This window comes from Strongylocentrotus purpuratus, unplaced genomic scaffold (genome assembly GCF_000002235.5).
Source record: "Strongylocentrotus purpuratus isolate Spur 01 unplaced genomic scaffold, Spur_5.0 spur5_scaffold_3, whole genome shotgun sequence".
Lineage (NCBI taxonomy): Eukaryota > Metazoa > Echinodermata > Echinoidea > Camarodonta > Strongylocentrotidae > Strongylocentrotus > Strongylocentrotus purpuratus.
Genome location: NW_022145609.1, coordinates 30,759,577 through 30,773,103, shown reverse-complemented (window position 1 = coordinate 30,773,103; position 13,527 = coordinate 30,759,577). Strand labels below are relative to the sequence as shown.

Below are 13,527 nucleotides of genomic sequence, written 5' to 3'. Positions count from 1 at the left end.
TTACATTGTAGTGAAGGGATGCTTATTTAAAAAAATACTAATCACCACCAGAGAAAAATGTTTGCAACTTAAATTATATAAAATCTACCTAAATAAACTTTCCCTTGACAATCCATATTATGTAACAGCTAAGAGGCGGGGGGGGGGGGGGGTGAGGAAGGTATATACACAGAATATAACATAAAAACACACCCATGGTACAAAATCTCTTTGTACCACTGTTGTGAATTCGGGCCAGTAAGTCTATACGGATTTTCAATTGCGAGGGAGCGAAGCAACATTTTTAACATTTGTGACTTTGCAGGCAAAATAATGAAGAGAACGCATTCGAACGCAGCAACTTCTTTCTCTATTGCGACTTACGGAAGTGAGTCCTGGGCCATGACAATGAATGACAGAAATAGAATTGGTGCCTTTGAAATGTGGTGCTACAGGAGGCTGTTGCAGGTGTCATGGAAAGATAAAAAGACAAATGTGTGGGTCCTGGGAAAGAGTAGATCAGACTTGACCATCAGAAAGGGAAATCATGGAAAGAAAACTTAACTATTTTGGGCACATTGTTAGGAGATCTGAAGGTGTTGAGAAGCAAATACTGCAAGAAGCAGTCGGAGGAAAACGGGTTAGAGGTCGTCCATCAATATCTTGGACTGATGATATTGTAACGAAATTTATTACAACTGTTTAATACAGACTGCTTTCGTTCTCGAACTCTCAATTGTCTCTTCTTAGTTCTCGCTCAGTATCTCTTTCACTCATACGTGTATGCAAAACAAATGCGACAGAAGAAATGGAGTAGGTCGATCGTGAATTTCAGTTCTATTCGTCGTTTATTACTTTCAATAATGACAGCTCGGTAGAAATCGTGCTCTCTCTAAACTGGCACTAAATACAGTCATGTACAGTGAATTATCAGAACGCCAGCAGATTTGGAAAGCGGCAGAAAGGAGTCCCGAGGAGAAGTCTCAAGAAGAAGTCTGTCTCTCGATTTTAGATCTCCCTGGCTTTATAAAGGAAGTTATATTTATACTGTTTTCTAGCCGGACAACCTTCCAGCAAGGATACAACCCGACCTCGAGCTAAAGGGCAGAGTCTGTCCTCAAACTGAGGACAAAGTCTGGCCTCCGCTTGGGGTCAGTCTAAGGTCGCACGCGACTGAGTGTCTGTCCTTGCCGTTATGTAAGACGAGGGCAGACTCTCTAGACGAGCGTGGCCCTGGTCTTACGAAATAGAAATTCCAGAATTACTCGAGGACGAAAACCAACATCGTAACTCTACTCAGTTTGACTTGCACAGCAAGCTACAATATATAGCGAAATAGTAATGAACTATGCACACGATACAGACATATTTAAATTCGTTACAATATCAAGAAAGTGTCTGGACAAGGAATGAAAGGTGCAACACAATGGCAGGTAAGAGAGTTGCATGGCGTGCTCTCGTGAAGACCACAGCAGCGCTTTACAGCGCCACCTGAAGTTGATGATGATGATGACTTCGCAGTGCGAAAATTTATACCTTATAAAGAGGAACACCCCAATCCTGATGGGGTTATAAGCACATTCTCATCATGGATAACTAAAAAAGACCTTTGATAAGTTACATATTTATATTAACTATAAATGCGAGTGAGCTAAGTGAGCGATCTTTGGGGGAAATTGCTCTAATTAGTCGCCTCAAATAAGGAGCATGTTTGATGATGAAATGAAAAGGGGACACACACCAAAAGGGATAAAGACACTTATCAGAAAAAGAAAAGGGCACGTGTCAAAGTATAAAGGGTAATTATCAAAGGTAAAAATCGGGCTCTTCTTGCACCTGTACATAAAAAGGAGCACTCACCGGAGATGAAACAGGCACTTATGAGAGTGGGACATGGGCATTTGTCGACGGAAAAAGGGGCACCAATCAAATTTTGATAGGGGCATTTATCAGAGGTGGAAAGGGGCATTCAAAAAAAGGTGAAAGTGCCCTTATTTGAAAGGGAAAAGGACACGTATCATTGTAAAAAAAGAAAGGGAAATTATCAGAGGTGAAAAGGGGCACTCATCGCACCTAAAAAGGGGCACTTATAAAAATGAAAAGTGGCACGTGTGAAAAGGAAAAGAAAAAGGAGCAATATAAAAGGGGCATCTTTCAGACTTTAATAGGGAAAATTATCAGAAGTGAAGGGGCATTTACTAAAGATTAAAAATGTACAGATATTACACAAAAAAATAAGAACTTGTCCAAAGAAAAGAGGCACATGACAAAATAACAGGGGCATTTATAAGAGGTGAAAAGGGGCACTTGTCAAAGTAAAAGGGGCTCTTTTGTGGTACTTGTCAAAGTAGGGGGACTATGCCCCCTTTTTCTTGGTCATAACATACATAAAATGAGCAGTTTTTAGTTAACGTAGGAAAAAGAGGACCATGGGGGACCAATGGTCACCGATTAGGCATTGTTTAATATAGAGAGGGGGCAAGTAGCTACAAGTAGTGCAGTGGACCTTTAAAAGACACATAGGCCTAGGTCTTTTTTTTTAATATAATGTCATGAAAAACCCCGGAATTTAATGGATAACTGATAAAAAGGAATTTCGTGATTGCTGTGTGCACCAAAAATTACTCAACTAGCTTTTAAGCATGGGTAGTATTAAAGCACCTTGAACACCTTGATCATATTGCGGCATGTGTCTGGTGGAGTTGAGCGCTGTATAAAGCTTCAGTATTCATTTGGAGTACAATCTTTTATCAATTGTCATGTAGTCTTTCTTGCATGGCAGCGTGATTCGCATCTTGCCACTTATCTATTCAACCTTGGCTGTTTTTTCCTTACGAATTCATAACAATTTCAGGTAATCCGAAGGGAATTTCCCGTGATTTGAAATCATTTTTTGTTCCATTCTAACTCATAAAGGAAAAATACCCGAGTGTTAACAAACGAAAATATTGTTAGAGATTTTGTTTTTATAAAACCCGTACTCATCATTCTTTACGATGATTTGACACATTTAACAATTCCTATCGGTGCTATTTGATTTCAAAATTATTTTTTATTAGACACTTCGAGTACAAACTGAAAACAAAATCCCTTTGAATTGTATGAAACATACTTCAAAGCGTATACAAAAAATGAAATGGAAATTAAAACTACCAAAAAACTTGGCGTAAACAATGAAAGGGAAAAAACCCAGTGCGCAAAGTGTTTTAGGGGATTTTGGCTATTAGGAAACACCTGAGTACATTGTTGTCTATTCAGCATTATGAGTGTGAAAATGTTATAAGATATACAAGCATTGGCTGCTTTGTGAGGTTTCTACTCAGTGGTTTAACACGGGTCCAAACATCGATGGGAGGGGGGGGGGGAAGGGAATCGGCAGTGGTCTGACCTGGATGATTGAATGGAAATTGACCAATCGGCAGTCGCAGCGTCTTCTTATCGAGTTCCTTTTCCTCCCCTTCCGTACTTTCTTCTTATTTTGTCTGTTAGGCTCAAGGGGACGTTACATCATGCTATAACCCCTCGGCGCCGCCCACGCCCTAGAGAGTTAGTATAGAAAAAGCTATGCCACGAATATTATGCTAGGAGTCCACTGGGCCAGCGCCAGTTGGTGCCAGTTCGCGCCAAAGATTATGTGATTGGCGCGTAGTGGCTCGCTGTGGCGCCGAATTAATGTCCGCTCGGCATGTGTCGCCAAGTGGAATAAACTGGGTGCCATATGGTGTGCGCCAAATGCCACCCGGCTTGCTCCAAAATGTTGCGCCAGTTTGCGCCAGTTAATTCCAAAATTCACCCTGTTGGCGCCATTGGCGCCATGGTGTTATATCAACACCAACTCTGAAGAAGAAAAAAACACAGAGCACATTTCTCTAATTTTAGCGTTCTGTATTCCTTTCTTTGTTTTGTTTTTAAAACGTTTGGATGTTGAGAGGATAGGATCAATTCTATGGTGGGTGTGTTCTAACAATTTATTGGTATACAAATATTAAATACCGAACTTGTGTTGAATGGAAAATTTCCTTTTTTGCTTGAAATTAGCAACCCCCTTAAAGAGAAGATTCATTGATTTAAAAAACTAACTTTAATGTCATTATTGCAAAGGTGACACTTTGATTGGCCAAGGTTATCAAAAGCCAATGCTTAGACAACATTCAAAGTAATGATTATTAACAATTACAAAACGCTTAGATACAGCCCCGACATAGCACCTGAAAAGCTCTCCGGTCGCTGCTGAGATATGACGTCACATGTTGAACATGATGTGCACAAGCAGACGATGTCCCATGACATCTCACACAATTTCACTGCCTGTTTTGTCATCTTTTCTTCAGTTGTTTCTCTTACTTCAATACCCTCAGGCGAAATGTTTAATCTATTGCCTCACTCTAAACCCCGTGCATGGTATTATTTGGGTGAAAAATGCAAGGAAAAAAGAAGGAGAAGGAATCTGTCGCTTGTAAACAAAATAGGACGCCATTGTATTTTCAGCTGCATACACCGCGGCATGTTCGGCGTTTCAAGAGGGAACAAATGACGTCCATGCTATCATTCCGGAGGTTTTTTAATTTGAAAGTGTGGTTTCTTTGATTGTTCATTACCCCCTATCCTGTGTATTTACAAACAAAAGAATTTAGTTTTCAGAATGGGGGTCATATCCCTTTTTGAATGATGTAAAATTCCATCACATTCATATACACTAAACTCATTATAATTTGAGAAATAAAAGCATTGCAATTATGTTCATTCTTTATGGGGTGTCGTCTGCTTGGGCAGGGTTGGTTCATATTGTGACGGCATTAAAACATCGTTATTTTTCCGGCGAATCTCTCGCATATCCCAGATGCTATAGAGGTTGTTTTATTTGTATTTTTATAAATCACCCGATATGTAGTTGAACTAAAACTTGCACGATGGCCATCTGTTAGCTTACCAGTTTCTAGTAATACGCTATTTGCCATATTTGTGATTTTCTATGAATCCGCACTTTAATACTGAGTCATCTTTGACAGAGCGGAACCTTTTTGTTTTCAAGCATTCGATGCGCTTCTCTCTGCAAGACCTGTATGTACAGGTGTGGAACCTGCTTCATTTGGGTTTCATGCTGCTTTCTAGATCGGAATCAGTTGGTAAGGCCTCTTCGTAGATCTGGCTGAATCAGTTTTCAAATCTTTGAATCAAGGTAAGCTTAAAGGGAAAGTTGAGCTCTGGTCAAGGTGAAAAAATAATTTCATAACTCATTCTCCTCAGGTTAGTTTGGAAAAATATCAAAGGAGAAATGTCTCCTGAAAAGAGTTGCCTTTAAAATGCTCTCATGATTGGAATATTACAAACGATAGCTGAAACGTTTGCACCAAATATGTTGGTGCAAAACTGACCCTTTTAGTATGCAGTGTGTATGATCGTCAGGAAGACTGAGTCAATTTTTTTCTTCATTTTTACCATTAATAATACAGACATTTATAACGCACAACATATCCACCGAGAGGGTGCTCAAGGCGCTTACAATGAGCTACATAATATACTTAGATACAATTTTGCTTACATTACATTACACATGGTTATTAAAAAGAAGAATATGATATTAGTTAAAGACAAAGTTGGCCATGAGATAAGTTTTCAGGCTGGCCTTGAAACTATCTACTGATTTACAATCCTTAAGTGTGTTAGGGAGACTGTTCCACAATCGGGGAGCTGCTGAGGCAAATACTCGATCTCCCCATGATCGTCTGGTCTTAGGGATGATCAGAGTTGATGTATTGGCAGAACGCAGACCAAAACGACCAGGCTTGCGAAAGTTGAGTAGAGAAGAGATGTACTGTGGCGAGGAGAACTTCAAGGCACGGTATGTGATCAGAAGGATTTTGTAGGTGAGACGATGTTCAACAGGAAGCCAATGCAGGGATTTAAGGACTGGAGTGATGTGGGCGAACTTGCGTGTATATGTCACTAGACGGGGAGCAGCATTCTGAACAAGCTGGAGCCTCATAACTTGAGACATAGGGATGCCATAGAGTAAAGAGTTACAACAATCGATGTAACAAATGCATGCACAAGCTGCTCAGCCGCCTTTGTGGTGAAATACTTGCGAATAGCACGAAGATTGCGGAGACTGTGGATCGCAAGTTTAACACTTGATGATACTTGCGACTCCATGGTCATATTGGAGTCAAAAATAACTCCAGGATTTCGAACTTTCTTCACTGGAGTAATTGATGACGAACCAATATTCAGATTGGGGGTTACCGACTTGGCGAGTTGCTGCTTGGAACCCAGCATAACAAACTGAGATTTGTCGTCATTGAGCTTCAAGTAATTCTCCTTCATCCAATTCTAATGTCACTTAAACAGGCTTCAACACGAGCAATCCAGGCATCAACTTACCCTTGTGTGGGAGAACACGAAAAGTATATCTGCGTGTCATCATCATACATATGGTGCTTGAGATTATGCCTCTAAAACTTCATAACATTAATTGTAATATGTAGGAAATAATCAGCCTATTTCCCTATTGCTTCCAGATAGTTTCTTTCACAACGCCCTTCCCATGACCAGAGCTCAACTTTATCTTTAATTATAATATCTAATCATTGAGATTAAAAATGTACATTGTTGTTATTATAAACATTGGTTATGAGAGTATTTCAAAACTATAAAAACTGATTGTGATTTGTAGAAAATGTCATTCTTCTTTGCACAGTGATGTCAACCAATATCACATTGCTGTAATATAATTTAATATTCAAATAAAGATTTAAATTTGTCGCTAACACGTTAAGGGCATACGCTGTATCATATTTTGTGTTTACAATAACGCCTTTAAAATAAATAATGTCTATGTCGTAGTTTGTATTATTGTATAATTATTTTGATGTTGTACAAGAGCGCCTTGAGCAGTCTTTTAGAATGGATATGTGCGCTTTATAAATTGACATTATTATTATTATTATTATTATTATTACCAATATTATATATTGTTTTGTTTTTCTGTGATTTATCACCGTTATTTTTTATTTTATTTTATTTTATTTATCTATTTATCTTAATGGCCTTTTTCCGATGTTTCAAACAAATTACAACATACATCATGATTATGAAATTATAACATCATCCACGGTAAATATTTAAATTGCAATAAGGATTGCCACATAAGCTAAGCTTGGTAATCCTTTATAAAACTAAATCGTTCCTTTATACAAAAATGATTTTTGGGATTGGAGTAAAAAGGATTTCAAGGCCACTTTTATAAGATTTTGTGGTGTTTGAGTGATTTGTTTTCTTCCCAATAAATTCATTTATCATATTCCATGTTGATTTTATATTGTAAAATAATAAACAAGGTTTGGAGCCAATAGAATGCGAATAGATAGTTTGTAAAAAAAAAAATCTATTCCCGATAGATGTCACTATTTATGACGCTTTTCTTTAAGTGTTTATGCATATTGACAGAATTTACGTTTCGATGCATTATATTTTCAATATCCATGTTTTTAAAACCCGTTTTTTAATGATTTGTGATTATTGTTATATGATCTGATATTCCAGAATAAAAAATAGCCATCGTTAAACCCTTTGTTTAAAGCAGTTGTGAATATATTGTCGGTTAAAATAGCAAAAGATGCGTTTATTCTAGTTGTTTTATTGACTGGTGGATCTACTGCATGGAAAGAGAATGAATTATTAAAGAAGAGTTGAAACACTGCTGTCTTGTATGGAAGGCGATATGTCTACATTAAAATCGCCTATTAAGTGAACTTCCTTATTTTCTTAAGTTTATTTAAGGATGTTTCTAAACTGTCATAACATGATTCAATGTGGTTGTTTGGAGGTCTATACATTGCACCGATATTATGTTTTAGCACTTATTGTTTTCAATTTCGATAAAATCTTGGAGCAAGCAGGATTTGAACCTGCCATCGATCTATTGCTTGCCGGGCAGCGACTCTACCACCAGGCTATCACTGGTTCATGGCACAGTCACAGTCACAGTGTTAAAGGTGATATAAGAAAAACTTGGTCTCATATCAATGAATTGTTAGGTCGGTCAAATAGGCATTCACTTCCTCAAGAGATGGATTTTAATGGAGTACTCCTATCATCTGCCAAGGATAAGGCTGAAAGTTTTAATAAATATTTCATTGGACTACCCATGAAAATCAGTACAGATATCCCTCAAGTACCACAATCTTTTCGTGATTATATGAAACAGTGTGAAGATAATGCATCTATGTTTCTAAAACCAACTTCAAACTCTGAGATCATTGATATTGTGTCATCTTTGAAACCATCTAAATCTAGTGGTTCTGATGATATTTCACCTAGAATTATAAAGGAGTGCATTCACCTTTTTATTGATCCCTTATGTAAAATCTTTAATATGTCTTTATCTCAGGGAGTTGTTCCAGATAAACTCAAGGTAGCTAAAGTGGTACCAGTATATAAAAAATCTGACCGTAAAAATGTTATTAATTATAGGCCAATAGCACTGTTACCAATCTTTTCTAAAATTCTTGAGAAAATAATTTATAAACGCTTAAATGAGTTTTTATCTAAAAAGAATATCTTGATTCCTCAGCAGTGCGGTTTTCGTAAGCACTTCTCCACACAAATGGGTGTGTTTAATTTATTAAGTAATATCATAAAAGCTATTGATGGAGACAAGTATTGTCTGGGGATGTTCTTAGATCTATCTAAGGCGTTTGATACCATTGACCATGGTATCCTCCTCAGGAAACTAGAGCATTATGGAATACGTGGTGTAGCATTGTCTTGGTTCCAAAGCTATTTGTTTGACAGATCTCAATTTGTTGTGGTAGATGGTAGTAGTTCCCAACTTGCTTCTATTAAATATGGTGTACCTCAGGGTTCTGTTCTTGGTCCCCTGTTGTTTTTAATTTATATAAATGATATAATACACTCGTCAACATTATTCTCATACTCCCTGTTTGCTGATGATACCAGCTTGCTGCTGGTTGATAAGAAGGCTGAAGATTTATTACTAATTGCAAATCAAGAGATTCAGAAACTGTATGCATGGTATTGTTGTAATAAGTTATTATTGAATGTTCAAAAGACCAAATGTGTTATTTTCGCTCAAAGGGTAAAAAGCTTCCAGATGGTATTTCTTTTCTTAATGTTGGAGGCCATGATGTTGCGCTTAGTGAAAATGTTCAGTTCTTAGGGTTAACTATGGATGAACATTTATCTTGGAAGAATCATTTAGATGTTGTATGCACTAAGTTGTCTCGAAGTGTAGGTGTCATTTTTAGATTGAAATTTATTTTACCTGAAAGAGTGCTGATAACATTATATAATAGTATTATTCTTCCTTATTTGACATATTGTAATGTTGCTTGGGGAACACTTTTAAGTCATATCTTGATAAGTTAAGAGTATTGCAGAAGAAGGCAATAAGGCTTATTACTAATTCTAATTATAGACATCCAAGTTCTCCATTGTTCCTTCGGTTAAGAATGTTACCACTAAGTGGACTTGTGTCAATCAATTGCGTATTGTTTATGTATAAACTTCAGTTTATGCCTCATGAATGTATGTTAAAAGATTTATTCCGTAAAAACTCACAAATTCATAATTATAATACACGTCAAAGGGGTCTTATTCATCAGCCTTTTGCAAGAACAAATATCACTCTGACCTCTTTCCATATCTCTTGCATCAAAGAATGGAACAGTTTGCCTGATGGTATAAAATATAGTACAACTCTTTCTAGGTTTAGAAGGTTATCTAAAACGTACCTACTTGGAAAACTGACATAATTCTACTTTGTATCTTAATAATTTCTCATTCTCAAATGCTTATAGACCACTAAGGACTGTGTGTGTGTGTGTGTGTGAGGGTACGCGCGTGTGTGTGAATATTTTTTTGTGTTCTATATTCTGTAGCTTAGTTTGTTTCCATTCCTTGTATAAAAATTACATTCTTTTTAATCACCTTGCCATATCGTTAATGTATGTATTTTGTTGACTATAGGGCCCCGCTCACAAGCTTAGCTTCTACAGGGGTCCTAAAACCATTCACTTAATGATGTACTATTACCAGTCTCTTTTTCATGTAAAAGATTATATCATGTTTTGTGTGGTTTTGAATAAATGAACTTGAACTTGAACAGTCACGATAAACAGGACAAAATACCTCAGCTCTCCATAATCATTCTGACTTCTTGAAATTCATCAGACCGCCTAAAGGATAATAGCTTTATTAGGCTTCATGGAAGAAGTTTCAATGGCTGTAAACAAAAAGTTGGCTTGCACTCACTAAAAAAATCTCTTTTACTTAAACAAAAAGTTGGCTTGCACTTACTAGAAAAATATGACGTGTTCTTTTTCGGACTTGTTTTCAATTTCAAGAAGGAAGCCCAACTTTTGATATTGTATTAATATACTATGTGCTCATTGCTAATATTCTTCTTATATGTACATATTCTACGTTTTTATTGCATATATATTCTTCTTATATGTACATATTCTTCGCTTTTATTGCATATATATTCTTTGCACTATTCTCCTTATATATGTTCTACTCTTTTTTTTAAAATTTGTAATAGTAATATAGTAATACAACAACAACACAACTAGTACTTCTATGATACTACTACTACTTATGATACTACTATTACTACTACTACTACTACTCTTAATAATATTAATGATGATGATGATGATGATGATGATGATGATTGTGATGATGATGAAGATGATGATGACAGGACAGCAATATGACACATATGAAATAATATGGAAAAAATAAAAGTCTTATTATATTTCCCATCTCTTCTAGACTGGCTCTGTACTTCGACATCAAACATGGCCCGGCTTGTTGTATTTTGCATCGGCTTTACTGTTGTGTCTCAGTGTTTCCTCTTCATTCAATGCAGTAAGTTTTCAATTTACCAATATATTTAATATTTACCATTACCAACATATTCAACATCTACAGACCAAGCTGGTTGGCAAAGCAATTGCGTGAATACAATCTGCGAGTGGGCAGTATAGGTCAGTTGTACACAATTGAAGAAGAAAAAAAAAACGCCGGAACGTAAAACTGAATACGTGCTTATGAGAGTTATATCATATTCATTACTGCTCTGACTGTACATTCTGTGAAACGCGTGTGGAAGTATTTTTCTGAAAAGGGTAAACAAAAAGGTATTCATGAAGCACTTCGATCACTTTGGCAGTGATTATTCTAAAATGCACAACGTCTGACTTGTCCATGTTTTAAAAGATCTGTGGATATTTGGGGAAATTTGAACCTTAAGCTGATTACGAAATGTTCTATATGTCAGTATTTTCAGCATTCGAGTAATTTTGTTGGAGTTCATGAGAACAACGATCCACGAGACCAACAATGCCGGTCCCGAGGGCTTTCTGGCCCAAACTATCCTCATTGCAATCCACATATCTTCGTGTATTTCTTTGAATTGATTTCATTCTACTGTTTGTTTTTTTAACTTCAACTTACACGAATTTAAAAAATATTCAGTTGAATTATTATAGTAAATCGTTTTTTTTCTGTCGAAATGAAGTTAATACTGTGGTGATGATTTAAAAAAAGAAGACATATCCAACTCTTTGGAAACAAATTCATGTGTTCTTTAAATATTCATATATTATTTCAAAGTCTTTAGTTGAAACCGAATGATTTTTAAAACATGATTACAATAATCAGTTAATAAGCTCTCATTAATCAAAAATGAAACCGTCAGGGGAAAATCGTACACACAATGATTGTGTCCGCTTGTCAGTCATTATGACGTGTCCTGTGTGTCTAGAAAGATGACAAATGCATTGATTGGAAGGGATCCATAAACAGTGTTTTTTCTTCTTCTTTTTTATCTCCAAACTTTACGATACTTTTGTGTCATATATTGTATGCTGTTTATATGTGCTTGAACTACTTTCATTTTCTAATCCGTTGATATATTATGGATGGAAATGAAGCGACCAAACAATTCATGAATGTATAAATAGACTAGAATCAAAACGGGTAATAATGATACGACGAGATTAAAGATTATCTTGATGAGACCAAGAATACATTTTTTTCACACAATAAATTATGCAAGAACTGTCAGAACATCACCAACTCATCTTTCTGTTTTGATCTAGAATTAGTTCTCCGGGGGTAGTTGTCTTAGAGGATGGTTGTCGTAGGGGTAGTTATCTAGGTGTAGTTGTCCGGGGTTAGTTGTCCTAGGGGTAGTTGTCCTACGGGATATTTTACTGGGGGAAGTTGTCCGGGAGTAGTTGTCCTAGGGGGTAGTCGTCCTAGAGGGTGTTTGCCCAAAGGGGGTAGTTGTCCTTGGGGTATTTGGCTGGGGTGGTTATCGGGGGGGTGGATGTCCAGGGGGTAGGTGCCCTAGAACCCTATTACACATGTAAAATGAAATATTTAAAAATGAATTTAAACTACTAAACCATTGTATTATCCGACCACACTGATATGGACAAATATACAATGCACACAATTAAAACAAATATATATGTTTGGTGGGGAGTTTAGACCCCTTGGGGTTCCTGCACAATCAGACAATAATACCTAGTTTTCCTAGGTAAACACCTTTGGGTAAAATATAAAAGTATATAGCAAGAAATTAGAAGCTTTTAGTCATGTTAAGCACGGATGACAATAAGTATATAATACTGACTATTTTTTGTTTGTATTATTTTTCTTTTTCTGTGATACAAGTTTTAGTTCGAAACAGACACTTATCATTACTATTACTGTAATCAAATTCATCATAATTCATTCTGTATCCATACAGCACTGCATACTTGCATATCTGGAGCGCCAGCTTCTTTTGTTATTATTATTCCCATTTTTAGGTATTACATTACATACCTCACAATCTGCCAATTTTTGTTATATAAAGACCCCCATGAGTATGAACATACACAAGTGAAAAAAAAACTTGTTGAAAAGGACAGAAAAGGACAACCATATAGGAACCTGATGAAAATAATATAACGAGAGCAAAGTCCATGTGCTGCACCAGGGGGAGATGTCACGCGATAAAGACAGGTCTCTGTTCTGCTTAAACTGGATATGCTCCAAATGTTCGTGATATTAACAAAAAAACAACAACAGATCAGTCAACAATCATGTGCAATACACATCGTCCTGATCCGAGAATTGTTCACACATTTAAATGTGTTATGATATTTTGTTATAATGGGTACCTGGTAGGATTTATTCATTGAATGCACTGAACGCTACCGTAGATAATTTAGCCGGGGATAATAGTGGCCAATGTCCTTTGAAGAAAAAACATTGTCAATGCTCATTATGAGACAGGAAAGAAATCTCTTTTTCAAATATCTGTAATCCCATATGAATAATCAGTGCGTTGAGACCTTATCCTTTATTTATTTATTTATTTATTTCTAATATTTTGACAGGGTAGCCCATTCACCAACAAGTAGTGGTCTTCCATGGGGCCCTGAATGAACATATTTACATCGTTTATAACATTTATACAGAACAGTTACAAAATAATACTCGTTTGCAAAATAAATATAATCATTAACCTAG

The 13,527-nt window shown here is 36.4% G+C and overlaps 1 protein-coding gene across 1 annotated transcript; it reads right to left on the bottom strand.

The window, feature by feature from the left end:
* Positions 1 to 5,560: 5,560 nt before the first annotated feature.
* On the bottom strand, positions 5,561 to 5,977 carry LOC100889877. The gene has a single exon (XM_003729260.1). The coding sequence runs from the start codon at positions 5,975 to 5,977 to the stop codon at positions 5,561 to 5,563; it is 417 nt and encodes a 138-aa protein (XP_003729308.1).
* Positions 5,978 to 13,527: the final 7,550 nt, after the last annotated feature.